Source organism: Danio aesculapii, chromosome 18 (genome assembly GCF_903798145.1).
Source record: "Danio aesculapii chromosome 18, fDanAes4.1, whole genome shotgun sequence".
NCBI classification, from domain to species: domain Eukaryota; kingdom Metazoa; phylum Chordata; class Actinopteri; order Cypriniformes; family Danionidae; genus Danio; species Danio aesculapii.
The window spans coordinates 35,390,510-35,405,632 of record NC_079452.1 but is presented as its reverse complement, the minus strand read 5'-3'; the positions used below and the strand labels follow the sequence as shown (position 1 = coordinate 35,405,632).

Sequence of the window (15,123 nt, the reverse complement as noted above, 5' to 3'; positions counted from 1 at the left end):
ATCGGCTGGCCAAGGGGAGCTGATGTCCCCACATCTCAATGCAGCGACCCTTGTGCTCCAAACGAAATGAAGAAGATGCAAGCAGGTGAATACTGCTGCTGGATTTGTACTCCTTGCGAGCCTTATGAATACCTTCCGGATGAATTTACCTGCATGCCCTGTGCACCCGGTCAGTGGCCCCGTCCTGATCTGACTGGGTGCTATGACCTTCCGGAGGACTACATCATGTGGGAGGATGCTTGGGCCATTGGACCAATCTCGATTGCATGCGTTGGCTTCATCTGTACCTTAATGGTGTTCATCGTCTTCATTCGGCACAATGACACACCATTGGTCAAGGCATCCGGTCGTGAACTGTGCTATATCTTGCTGCTGGGAGTCTTCATGTCCTACGTCATGACTTTCATATTCATTGCAAAGCCATCACCTATTGTGTGCACGTTGCGAAGACTAGGCCTCGGTACCTCGTTTGCAGTGTGCTACTCTGCCTTGCTTACGAAAACCAATCGAATCGCTCGAATCTTCAGTGGTGTGAAGGAGGGTGGGGCTCAGCGGCCACGCTTCATCAGTCCCAGCTCACAGGTTTTTATCTGTCTGTCACTGATATCTGTTCAGCTCCTGCTGGTGTCAGTATGGCTACTGCTGGAAGTGCCCGGTACGCGGCGGTTCACCACACCAGAGAAACGTCAGACTGTCATTTTGAAGTGTAACGTAAGGGACTCTAGCATGCTGATGTCGCTGAGCTACGATGTGGTTCTGGTGGTACTCTGCACGGTCTATGCCTTCAAGACCCGCAAGTGTCCAGAGAACTTCAATGAGGCCAAGTTCATCGGGTTCACCATGTACACCACATGCATCATCTGGCTGGCCTTCCTGCCAATCTTCTACGTCACCTCCAGTGACTACAGGGTACGTCTGACACTATAATTTTCAATTTATTTTTGGCATTATTTACAGAGAGGGGGGACAGGATCGGGAAAGGGCCAAGAGCCAGGTTCAAACATTACATCTTTTGCATGCTCAAGTTCATTATTTCCAATGAAAACTTGTGGCAATGTTACAAACTCACTTTTTTGGACTCAACTATTTAAAATTCCACAAGCGCACCACACATCATGACAAGAACCAATCAATCAGCTTCACATTTTATATTAATAATACACATTTCAGTAATTATGGTAGACAAATTACCTAGGTAAAAACAGAGCACACAAACACTGGAAGCGGTGTGCCTCCACACGTGATATGTGAATGGCCCCCAATAGTATCTAAATCAGGGGTGTCCAAACCTTTTGGGCGGAGGGCCAGATGCAAAAAAAAGAAACGTCCCGGGACAAATTTTTCATACATCTAATTTATATAAATTACAGTTGCAACACTCAGACACTCCTATATAAATTCTCCTTCAATTAAGGGTTTCCTGTGCTGTGCGATTAGCTGAGCTACCTCATAACTAGCCAGCGTAGAATTTTCTTGCACTTTATTAGCATGAAAAAACTGCTGTTGTTGAGCTGATAGGGCAGCTGCTAATTGTTTTATTTTTTGATCTCGTTCGGCACCAGTGTAAGAGCTGAAGGCCTGATGTTTTGTTTCATAATGTCTTTTAATATTATATTCCTTCATTACTTCAACTAATTCCTGGATAATTAAACAGACACATATTCCGCTGACTTCTGTGAAGAAATATTCTTTGCCCCAACGTGACTGAAATTTCCTGCACTCACTGTTGATTTTCCTTGTTCTTGGTTGTGCCATGGCTCGCCAAAACGTGATTATCAATTATGTTTCCTTTAGTTTGTTCGGTTCATTTTACTTCATAACAGGAACTGCTGCCTAATTGAAGGCATGTCATAGCGATATCCGGTGGTTATTTATTTAATTACGTTCATTTTTGTATAGCAGGCCAGATTCTATTCATATTTATAAAAAGCCTTGCGGGCCACCACAGGACTGATTGCGGGCCGCAGATGGGCCGTAGTTTGGACACCCCTGATCTAGATGCAGACTTGGATTTGCAAGCGGAGACTGCATATTTCAGACATGTAATGTCAGACACAATTCACTTAATGGAGCTAGAGACGTCACTGTGAAGGGTAGGGTTAGGGGCGGGGCAGCATTACATGCAGTTCGCCTTGCAACTACACCTGGTCTGCATCTAGACCCACCTCCAAAGGCCCCTTAAAAAGTTAATATAACTGCAATTCAAGAGTTCACACTCAGCTGATGATTGATTATAAAGCATGCTTGGCATGCTGTTCTGTGAGAGAGGTTGAGCTCATAAGATCCTCGAGTCCAGGGCTCCCTGCTGTTGCTGGGCGAGAGGGGAGTTTGAGCTCAGGTAGATCTCGAAACTGAAAAAATGAAAAAAATCTCGAAAATGAAAAAATTGTGATTGCTATGAAAAGATAACTACTTACTAGTAGCATGTTTATGGTGCCGATTTGAATTAGTCAATTAACTTAAGTTGCATGTTTTTGGATGGTGGGAGGAAACCGGGGGACCCGTGGGAAACCCACACGAGCATGGGGAGAATGTGTAAACTCTGCACAGAAACGTCAACTGGCTCAGTAAGGACTTGAACCAGTGATGTTCTTGCTGTGGAGCAACCGTGCTAACCACTGAGCCACTTTGCCACCCATCTAGGAAAGGAGGAGAAGTTAGGGAGGAAGGGGGGATTCTTCAAAATGAATATGGCTGTGGTATGGAACATATGGAGACTTAGGAATTGTCAAATTGGTGAATCATGATTTGCAATGCGGGACCAGCTGCGTTCAATCATAAGCATGTGATCCTCTCAAAAGTAGTTTACAAATAAACTTCATTAACTGTAACTATAAAAAAAATTAACTACCCCAAAATACAATTCCTTTACCATTTTTAAACCTTCATGTTGTTCAAAACTTATATGACCTACACTTTCTGTCAAACACAAAAGAAGGTCATTTGAAAATTGTTCCAGTGTTTTGTTTGTTTGTTTTTTGTCTATACACTGAAACCAGAGGGTTCAAATATAGTTTAGGCAACAGTCCTTCAGATTTTAGCTCTAACGAGCTCCAAAACACTTCCCTCTTTGGGTGCACTCACATTATGCTATCCGAACCATGCCCAGGCGCATTTCCTGGTTAGTTTGACAAGTGTGAGTACTCTGAATGGGCCCAGGAACGATTCAGTTGACTGGCCCTGGCCCGGTTCAAAGAAGTGGTAAGCTTTTTTGACCCTGTTTCCTGAAGGCACACCAACACTACACATTTCCCAGCTCCTCTTTTTCAAAACATCTGAATCAACTCATGAGTTTATTATTAGATATTCCAAAACCAGACATATATGGGTCAGATAAGGGGAAAATCCTAAATGTCAACATTAACGTATTTTTTGTTTGTGTTCTACAGTGAAATAATGCCAGAATTTACTTAACAATACTGTACAAATCAATATGAATGAGTTTCCCTTTAGGGTGTGGACAAATCAATTAAATTTCCAACTCATGTAACCAGTTCTTCACAATTTTGTCCAGTACTGTTTGACGTAAACAGAAATACCGCTCAGATCAAATTACAGTACCTGAAGCTAAATGAAGATTTAATCTATTTTTGCGAAAACAAATCAAAGTGATCTGAGCTGAAGAGTGGAACCAGAAAAAAGCCATTAACATGCAAAACAGACAATGTTGTCTTGTATCCGTGCTTGTGGGAATGTGAGACGCCTGCTGTTCGGATAGCTGTTACGTGTATTAGGAATTACACCAAGTAAGCAGAACTGTCAGATAGAAATCTGTTGACAAATTTAAATCTTCAGCAAACACATAGCCTCAACAGACAACTTCTCAATAGCTCATTGATGCAGCAAATATATCGCACAGAGTGATTCAGTGTGACAGTGCCTGAGCGTCTCTATAACAGAGTTTGTCATTCACCACACCCAGCGAATCCATCTCAAAGTTGAAGTGCTCAAACAGCGCTGTAGGACCAGACTGGTTAGAGGCACATAGATGGCCCGCTGACGCAAGGAGGAATTCTTGCCGAGAGAGTGACGAAAATGAGTCTTACCAGGCCACAGTCAATGAAGTGCGAACAGAGGCTCTTTGCTCAAGAGACCCGGCCCTCAGAGACCACTCGCTCAGAATGCTGATGCCTGTAGAACCGCAGGATAGTGGAAAGATATAGAAACCCAAGTGCAAATGCTTGCAGAGCCGCGAACCAACCAAGCAGAACACAATGGAATAAGGACTGCTTTGTAGATGGCTCACGCTGATTCCACTGCAGAAATATATGAGCAAGACTAATAGAACAGCTTATCAGTCTGCATATTTTTATCAGTACACGTGCATACACATGGGAAACTTATTTAAACGCGACGATAAAGCATAATGGGATAAAGGTCTGAAACTGATCATACGGTTAATTTGGCTCTCTGTGAAATCATGCTTTAAACGGATCATCCTTGAGTTGTTAGTAAAGGTCTATGTTCCCTTGGGGTTGAGATATTCCTGTTCTGTTTAGCGTTATATCTGTCCTCTTATCCATAGGCTCACAGCGGCGTGCCTTGACGGGGGACCATAGGGATCAACATGAAGATCTAAAACTGCAGGGAGGAAAATTACATTCCTAATGGGAGACATTCAGCTACTTCTAATCAAATGCTATTTACGCAGCACTTCGCTAAATGTCACTGTTATTATACCCCTTTGCTCTACCTCTTTATTAGCCAAGGGGATCTTGATAGTTACAACTAATAGCTTCTGATTATCGGAATGAATGGGAGTCACCGTAGAGACAATGAAGGATAAGAAATGAATTGTGTTTTTCTCTCTGTCTCTCTTCCTCAGGTTCAAACCACAACCATGTGTATATCTGTTAGTCTGAGTGGATTTGTGGTGCTGGGCTGCATGTTTGCCCCCAAGGTCCACATCATCATGTTCCAGCCTCAGAAGAACGTCACCAGTCATCGGTTAAACATGAACCGATTCAGCGTGAGCGGGCCGGCAACTAGCTATGCGTCCCACGGTGAGATCAACAGTCAAACAAACAGATTTATTAGATATAAACATTTGAAAGTGAATTGTTTAGTGTTCAAAATGTATTGATGTTTTGCTGGATGGATGGAAGAAAAGAACTGTGGATGGATGGACAGACAGAACCAAATAGAGACTGATGAATGTATATCTATTTTACTTTCTAAATGTATGTATGAATGAATGGATGGAAGAAAAGAACAGTAGATGGATGGAAGAAAAGAATTGTAGATGGATGGATGGAAGAAAAGAACAGTAGATGGATGGACGGACAACGAAAGAAAGAAAGAAAGAAAGAGAGAAAGGAAGGAAGGAAGGAAGGAAGGAAGGAAGGAAGGAAGGAAGGAAGGAAGGAAGGAAGGAAGGAAGGAAAGAAAAAAATGTAAATGGATGGATGGAAAAAAACAAACAGAGACTGATGAATGGGTATCTATTTTACTTTCTGAATGGATAAATGGATCAATCGATGGATGTATGGACGGATGGAAGAAAAAAAACAGTGGATGGATGGATGGATTAAAGGTGGGGAAGAAAAAAAACAGCAGATGGATGGATTGAAACCACCAAATAGAGATGGATGAATGGAAATCACTAATGAAGCGAAAGAGTTTTTCATGTTTCTAACTATAAACATACAAATATTGTATAATATGGATGATTGGATGGATGGATGGAAAGAACCAAATACAGACTGATGAATGGATATCTATTTTACTTTCTAAATGAATAAATGGTTTAATAGTTGATTGGATGAATGGATGGAAGACAAGAACAGTAGATGGATGGATGGATGGATGGATGGATGGATGGATGGATGGATGGAAGAAAATAACAGTAGATGGATGGATGGATGGATGGATGGAAGATAAAAACTGTAAATGGGTGGATGGATGGATGGATGGATGGATGGATGGATGGAAAGAACCAAATAGAGACTGATGACGGATATCTATTTTACTTTCTAAATGGATAAATAGATAAATAGATTGATGGATGGATGGATGGAAAAAAGAACAGTAAATGGATGGATCTATAGATGATGGATAGAAGGGGGAAGAAAAAAAGCAGATGGATGGATTGACAGAACCAAAGAGAGATGGATGAATGGAAATAACTAATGAAGCAAAAGAGTTTTCAATGTTTCCCACTATAAACATACAAATAATGGATGGATGGATGAAAAGATGAATGGATGAAGAATGTATGAAATAAGGGCGATGCAGTGACGCAATAGGTAGTCACTACACAGCAAGAAGGTCGCTGGTTCGAGCCTCGGCTGCGTCAGTTGGCGTTTCTGTGCGGAGTTTGCATGTTCTCCCTGCGTTTGCGTGGGTGCTCCAGTTTCCCCCACAGTCCAAAGACATGCGGTACAGGTGAATTGGGTAGGCTAAATTGCCCATAGTGTATGAGTGTGTATGGATGTTTCCCAGAGATGGGTTGCGGCCGGACGTAAAACATATGCTGGATAAGTTGGCGGTTCATTCGACTGTGGCGACCCTGGATTAAGAAAGGGACTAAAAGATAATGAATGAATGTATGGAATAAAAGATTAGCAGATGGATAGATGGATGCATAATTGGATGAAGGGAAAAAAACAAATAGAGATTGATGAATGAAAATAGCAAATGGATAAAAAACAATTGACAGAAGTTTAGAGACATGGATTGATGGACGGATGAATGGATGGAAAGAACCAAATAGAGACTGATGAATGGATATCTATTTTACTTTCTAAATGGATAGATGGATCAATGGATGGATGGATGGGTGGGTGGATGAAAAGAACAACGGATAAATGGATGAAGAATGGATGGAATAAAAGATCAGAAGATGGATAGATGGATGCCTAATTGGCTGAATGGAAAGAACCAAACAGAGACTGTTGTATGAAAATAACAAATGGATAAAAAAGAAAAATTGACAGATGGAAACAACAATTGACAGATGTACAGATAAATAGATTGATGGATGGAGGAAAACAACACTTGACAGTTGTATCAACAGATGGATAGATGGATGGATGAAAAGAAAAATGGTTGAATGGATGGATGAATGGATGCATGGAACAAGAGAACAGTGGCTGTTGGATAGAGATGTAGATTGAATAGTAAATGAATGTATAGATTCAATATTGAATGGAATCTACACTACCTGACAAAAGTCTTGTCGCCTATTCAAGTTTTAGGAACAACAAATAATAACTTGACTTCTAGTTGATCATTTGGTATCAGAAGTGGCTTATATGAAAGGAAAAGGCCTCTAGATTAGGCTTATTTTACCAAAATAAAAAAAATATATGATCATGCCTTGATTTTTAATGATTTAATTAGGACAGTAAGGTCTGACTTTGCTTAGACAAAAGTCTTGTCACTTAACAGAAATAATGTACAGAATATAGTCATGGTGCAGTGGAAAAAGAATTAATATTGTGTATGACTCCCATGAGCTTGGAGGACTGCATCCATACATCTCTGCAATGACTCAAATAACTTATTAATAAGTCATCTGGAATGGCAAAGAAAGTGTTCTTTCAGGACTCCCAGAGTTCAGCAAGACTCTTTGGATTCATCTTCTATGCCTCCTCCATCTAACCCTAGACATGCTCAATAATGTTCATGTCTGGTGACTGGGCTGGCCAATCCTGGAGCACCTTGACCTTCTTTGCTTTCAGGAACTTTGATGTAGAGGCTGAAGTATGGGAAGGAGCTGCTGAAGCCCTCTCCTGTGGTTTGTAATGTAACGGGCAGCACAAATGTCTTGATACCTCAGGCTGTTGATGTTGCCATCCACTCTGAAGATCTCTCGCACACCCGCATACTGAATGTAACCCCAAACCATGATTTCTCCTTCAAACTTGACTGATTTCTATGAGAATCTTGGGTCCATGTGGGTTCCAGTAGGTCTTCTGCAGTATTTGGGATGATTGGGATGCAATTCAACAGCTGCCACTTTTTCAAATGATCAACCAGAAGTCAAGTTATTATTTGTTGCTCTTACAACTCAATGACAAGCCTTTTGTCAGGTAGTGTATGCAGTAAATGTGGTTTATTTATAGAATAGAAAATTTCAGATGACATTCTAGTGCCAAATTAACCCCTCAATCACCTTGTAACCACCTAACAATGCCATAGCAACCTCTCACAACACTTCCATCAATGCAACAGTCCATCAATGCATCACCATTACGGCTTCATGGATCTTCATGGTTATGTTATTATGTGACTCTAATGTGATGATAAAGTATAGTAGCCTACATACTTGCTTCATAAGCATGCAAAATTGCAAGCCATAATGGCACGACTCGCAAAAAAACACTGAAAACAGCACAAATTGAAAAAATGCTGCAAAGCAGTTCATTTGTGCTCTGAATTCATGTGACACGCAAGGCCAACTGGATGTCAATGCTGAACTTTCTGCAGTGCTTACACAGGCGGTTTGCAGTGATTACAGCCCTTTGATATGCCAATTTACACAGAGGATTTTAATGTCAGCATTGTCACACAGAGCAGTTGTGTAAGAGCCCAGAGGAAAAGTGCGGCCGTTCTAATAAGCCCATGTGTGTACAGAATCCCGCTTCTGCTCTGATGCATTATTCACGAGCACAAAAACAGATCAGGTAAACAGTTTCATCTTTATTTACATTTTATCCATCTAATAAATAACATGACAGACACTGCAAAGAAGAGAAGACACAGCAGAGCAGAGATCACATACAGTCACTCGCTAGCAGAGAAACCAGGGGGAGGAAGGTGATGAGAGGAGAATCAAATCGGGGGAAAAAGCATGTCTGGGAACTTTTTGAAAAGTTTGTGCTGCCTTTTAAGTCAAGTTGGCCATATGTAACCCTGGCTGTGTTCTCAGTCACATTTTAACTACTGTTACTATCCCTGCAGTATAAAGCATGATTTATTTTTATTATGCACAGAATAGCTTGATAAATTATGTATTACAGCCTAGTGCCTACTATATATAAAAAAATGAGCAATTTTGGATTTTAAAGAGCCCATATTATACATGAAATAGGGTCATATTTAGGCTGTAAGGGTCTCCAACAACAGTCTAATATGCATGCAAGGTCAAACAACACTTTCATGGTCTTATAATCTGTATTTAGTTTTACCTAATTATCCCAGCGACTCTCATATGAATCGTTCAGTGATTCATTTGTTCCCAAACCCCTTCTCAGCGCGAAGCTAATCTGCACTGATTGGACCGATGACAGCCTGCAGTGATTGGTTGACGACACTGACAGGCTTCAGGGCGAGACAGTGTGAAATGCCCAGCAGCTAATCAACAATATAAAAGTAGTCACCGTGCACACACGCTTCATAGTGGATTTTGGCTGCCAGTGGGTGAATGTAAATACAGACGATGGACTAGAAAATACTGACGACTAACTATTTTATCAAGCAAAAAGTCCAAGAACTGGCGAGGAGATCTCCTAGCCTGTCACAGTCTACTTGCTCTTTTCACACATGCACACAGGGCCAGCGCGTCCAGAATAGAGACGGCGCGGCGGCTACACCTCCCTCACCCTCCGCGTCCTCAGTTATATCCGCGATTCCACCCCCCATCCCCCCCATCCCCCCCATCCCCCCCAGGCTTCGATTTCAACCGCGAGGTTTCAAATCTCCCGGGCTTGCGTGTGCAACTACTTGTGTTTCCTAGCCGCGTCATCACGAAACACCTAATGACTCGTTATCAAGACGACTCATTTGAAGCACTATGAGTCGACTCCTTTATAGATGAATCAATAGTTTAAACACTGTACACTTACAGATTTAAGCCTTAGCTGGATATTTCACTACACTTAGAGCTATGTTACACACTACATGGAAGGGCATTTTCAAAAACCTACAATATGGGCTCTTTAAAAGATATTCTAAAAGGTCTTAACCTAATTTAGTTTATGAATATTTAGCAAAATTGAAACAAATAAACAATCAATGTTGGGCAAAGTCATTTTTGAAAGTAGTGCATTACAATGATGAGTTACTTTGTTGTTTTTTATGGTAAGTAATGCCTTAAGTTACTTTTGCGTTACTTTTTATTATCTGGCAGAGGCCTGCAATTAACAATGCACTATATAAACTACATTTACCTTTAAAAAAAACACATCACAAGAAAAAAAATTTAGGATAATGTTATCTGAGAACTTCCTGACACCAGAGCTACACATGCCGTATATACAGATTAATGAAAGTTTAAAGCAATGTGTTCACAGCTTTTGTACTTTTTCTCTTAAGTAAAATCACTGTCCATAGAGACTACAATCCCCTTTTCCTTTTCTTCCATGCGGTCAAAAATAATGAACACATTCTCTCATTGACTGCGTGATTCATTGTGTCTGCTTTAATTTTAATTCAGAAATGTAACTCGTGTTACATTTTTTAAAAAATTGGCTCAAATATTATTACTTATTTTTGAAAGTAATGTGTTACATTACATGTTATTTAGAAAAGTTATATTATTATGTAACTCGCGCTACTTGTAAAGTCTTACCCCCAACACTGTAAACAAGATCATAATATATGTAATATTTGACAATGCAATTCTATGTTAATGTTAGTTGACTAGATAAAAATACCATTTTAATAAAATAACACAATTAAAATAATAATTAAAAATTAATACTTCTGAAGTACATCTAATTTATTTCAAAATTTACAAATGTTTCTTAAATAATTTTAAATTAAATAAACTAATAATATTTTTTTCTTAGTGTTCAATCAATTTTTTTTTTTAGTTTTTGTAATGTTAGTGCAGATTCAGAATAAATTAAAGAACAAACTATTTTTAATTATATATATATATATATATATATATATATATATATATATATATACATATACATACATACACACATACACATTATTACACAAATTATTATTAGCCCCATCCCCCCCCCCCCCCCTCCCCCCCTCCTTTGATTTTTCTTTTATCCCAAATTTCGGTTTAACGAAGAGATTATTTTCAACACATCTCTAAACATAATAGTTTTAATAACTCATCTCTAATCACTGATTTATTTTATCTTTGCCATGATGACAGTAAATAATATTTGACTAGATATTTTTCAAGACACTTCTATACAGCTTAAAGTTACATTTGAAGGCTTAACTAGGTTAATTAACTAGGTTAATTATGTTTACTAGGCAGGTTAGGGTAATTAGACAAGTTATTGTATAAAAAAAAACTATACAAAAAAAAAATTAGCTTAAAGGGGCTAATTATTTTGATCTTAAAATGGCTTTTAAAAAATTAAAACCTGATTTTATTCTAGTCGAAATAAAAAAACTTTTTCTAGAAGAACAAAATATTAAAGGACATCAAAAGGGGGCTAATAATTCTGACTTCAACTGCATGTATAAATATATACTTTTTTTACAGTATGTGTGTGTATGTGTGTTTGTGTGTGTGTGTATATAGATAGATAGATAGATAGATAGATAGATAGATAGATAGATAGATAGATAGATAGATAGATAGATAGATAGATAGATAGATAGATAATATTATGTACTGTCATCATGGCAAAGATAAAATAAATCAGTTATTAGAAATGAGTTATTAAAACTATGTTTAGAAATGTGTTGAAAAAATCTTCACGTTAAACAGAAATTGGGAAAAAAAAATAAACAGGGGGGCTAATAATTCTGACTTCAACTGTATATATATTTACTTTCATAGTTTCATTAACAATTTAACTAATTAAACCTTATGATATTTTACTGCATTTGTGCTTATTTCAGCTACTTATTACATAGTATTGGCCAACATGTACTTTTTTGTATTCAGCACAAACTGTGCTACAATAATATGCGAGAAATATTGTTGTGCATGCTTGTACATGTTGTACATTAGTTTTTTAGGGGAAAAAATTGTGTGGTTAGTAGGATTTGGAGAAAAAAAAAGGTAGATGAAAATAGGTCCAAAAAACCACACTGAAATGGCCTGAAAAAGACTAGTAACTAGTCTTGTAGGCTAGAATATTTACCTTACAATTATGTGTTCTCTCATTCAAAGAAAACATTACAATGATTTACATTTTGCTAAGTCTGTTTGAAGAATTTTATGTAAATAATTTTTAAAAAGAAGCATAAGATAAAATGCTATCCATAACTTTAACATCCATCTAATTCTTCTTTTACCTTTTTTTAAAGCATCTGTGAGTGCCCACTACGTTCCAACGGTCTGCAACGGGAGGGAGATCGTCGACTCCACCACCTCCTCTCTGTGACCCCACCCCTTCCTCCAGACTCCTCCTCCTTAGCGACTGTTAGCCAATCAGCACACATTGTGCTCTGCCCAAGAACTAGGTCTGCCTACATTGTGTAGAAAGCGTGTATGATTACGACGATTATTAAATTATTTTTAGGGCTTGTTGTAAATATTAACTGACGTTGTTGTAGAGAAACAAAAGAACAAAAAAACCCTTTATAGAAAGATTTTGGAACCTTTTGTTTTGATAGCTTTATTATGTATGGTGTTAACGGCCATGATGTGATGATGTAAGACGCAAACCAGTTTCCGATTGGGTCACGGTTGATAGAGACTGATAGAGACGGCTCCGCCTGCAATACTGGACACAATTTGTGGTCGTTTTTCTTTTGTAGGCCTCATTGTAATAACCTAAACTCTATGTATTTCTATGTTGTACATTTTGTACAGAATCTTAACCGATGGTTTTAACAGCACAAGTCGACAGTATTAGAGTCTTCGCGAGGTCCAGAGGAGGAAAACCATCGAGTGACTTCACGTCGTCTCATCACAGGCAGTGTCTTGACGCCAGAGGTTAAAACATCGTCTTTAGTAAACTGTCATGATAGCTGAAAGCATATTACATTGACTGCATCTCATAAGCATTATATGCGAATGGTTGATGTTGCAACACAGATATGATATATGTTGAGATGGTATATATATACATATACATGTTATAAATGTTTACATTGCCTGTGACTTTGAGAAACTTTCAGGGACAGAACGTCTTGAAGATGAGCATGTAAGGTACTGTGAATCTTGCAAAGTCGACATATTCTTCTTTTCCACCATCATGGTGCCGTTGCCGGTGCTGTCCTACTCTTTGGTGATCTGATGGAACACAAAGGCTTTATATAAGGATAGTTCACCACAAATCCAACAGTTTTAACTGTTTATTTACTCACCCTCAGATCATCTAAGATTTAGGTGACTTTGTTTCTTCAGCGGAGCATTATAGGAGATTGTTAGCTGAAATAGTAGTGCTTGGTTTTTCACAAAATCCAAGTCAATGGCTATTGGCATTATAAGAATTAAAAACGTGACGTTGCATTATCACTGTCACACATGACAAAAACGTATATAATTAGTATTGTCATCATTTCAAATGCAGTAAATGGTTAAATATTTATTTATATTCTACGGACCTCTTATAAAAACTGTTGTTATTACATTTTTAGCCAGATCTAAAAACTGTCTTATGGTGTGACTGTCTCAAGCATAGTTCATAAAATCCTAAAATCATTAATAAATACCTTAGGCCTAATTTTACAAGTGGCTGTTTTAGTAAATGGCATTTCTCTATCCATATATTTCTAAAAACATATAAGTCCTTTGGTGTGACACTAAAGGCTCACTTGAAATCAGACAATTCCGGGGTTATAACAGGGTTGTGCTTATTCTTTTAATGAGTTATGGGTGTGTTTGGAGCATAACATGCTTTAAACCAATCAGAGTCTCATCTTCCATTCCCTTTAAAAAACTGAATGCTTCGATAAAGTGCAAGGATAAAGAATGAGCCTCCTCCATTCGACCTCTTTACTTTCTCTTTACTCCTTTACTTTCGTGGATAAGGAATTTGTACGCACTCCACTGAAGACATCCATTAGCCCATATGATTAATTTTGTTTTATAAGCGCAAAGATTTGTTTCAAAACTATTTCTAAATTCGGCTCTAATTTCCAGGAAACAAATAAATGAACAATAATAACGAAGCGTGGTTAAAAAACTGACTTGTATCCAAACACATGTCCTATTGCACCACATTGTGATGCATAGGTCTCCAAAATCCAACAGGCAGACAAATCTAAACTTGTTTTTATTAAAACAAGCATGTATATGCATATAATAAATACTAATAATAATAATAATATATTTAATCAAATAAACAGCACTATATGAATACAAGCTTCCAACAATAAAAATAATTTGCTCTCAAACTATTTCTATATTTTGAAGAGTGTTTTTTTTACTATGTCACACCATAGGACATTTTTGGGGTATTGATCTCATTCCTCAATGTGGAAGTGTGCTCGTTTTTCAGTTTTGGCTGTTTCTTTACTCCCCCTAGGGTCATGCATGATTTAGGGGTCATCCAAGATTTAGATTTTTAGCTGAAATAGTGGTGATTAGTTTTGCACAAAATGCAAGTCAATGGCTATTGGCATTATGAGAAATAAAAATATATAACGTGACGTTTCATTTTGAATGCAAAGTTGTCTAGGGGAGAAATTACTAGGAATAATAAATGGAAGAAAACTGTCAAACTACTTCCTCTACAATCAACTGTGTTCATGACTATACAGACAAAGTAGAATAATATAATAAGAAAACATCAAGCAGCAGAACGAGCTGTTTTTAACATCTAAAAATTAATGGAAGTGAATGGGACCTGACGTCTCGAGCCAAATAGAATCAAATGGCTGTGCCTGCTCATACGTGAAGAAGAAGAAAAATAAATAAATAAAAAACGGTAAAAGAAATGACCCCTTATAAATTATCAAACATCAGAATCTTTTCTTCAATAATTGTTTTACCAAAAAAAAAAAAAGAATAATATACTGGATATTTGGCAACATGGCTCATTATGAAACATCAATCTTTAATCCACTGACACACACAGGACTGTTTTCCTATGCATGATGTCATATAATAACAAACACTGAATTTTCAGAATAATTACACCAGACTTCAGTGTCATGGGATCCTTCAGAAATCATTCCATACACCGATTTGGTGCTCAAGAAACATTTCTTATCATCACCACTGCTAAAACAGTCAGTTTTGTGGGGGAACTCTGGCACTGGCACCATTTCAGTGGAAAACTATTGATAATTGGTTGCATTTTTGAT

At 38.1% G+C, this 15,123-nt stretch overlaps 2 protein-coding genes across 2 annotated transcripts in view; one reads left to right on the top strand and one right to left on the bottom strand.

Annotated features, from left to right (window-relative positions):
• Positions 1–12,431, top strand: part of grm3 (glutamate receptor, metabotropic 3) — a 79,038-nt gene extending 66,607 nt beyond the window's left edge. The window contains exons 4-6 of the mRNA XM_056478118.1: positions 1–909; positions 4,826–5,003; positions 12,175–12,431. The exon at positions 1–909 is cut by the window's left edge and continues 167 nt beyond it. Of these exons, the coding sequence (XP_056334093.1) occupies positions 1–909; positions 4,826–5,003; positions 12,175–12,251 (1,164 nt within the window). The 3' untranslated portion in view covers positions 12,252–12,431. The remainder of the gene's footprint in view (positions 910–4,825; positions 5,004–12,174) is intronic.
• Positions 12,408–15,123, bottom strand: part of elapor2a (endosome-lysosome associated apoptosis and autophagy regulator family member 2a) — a 59,205-nt gene continuing 56,489 nt past the window's right edge. The window contains exon 22 of the mRNA XM_056478117.1: positions 12,408–13,105. Within this exon, the coding sequence (XP_056334092.1) occupies positions 13,091–13,105 (15 nt within the window). The 3' untranslated portion in view covers positions 12,408–13,090. The remainder of the gene's footprint in view (positions 13,106–15,123) is intronic.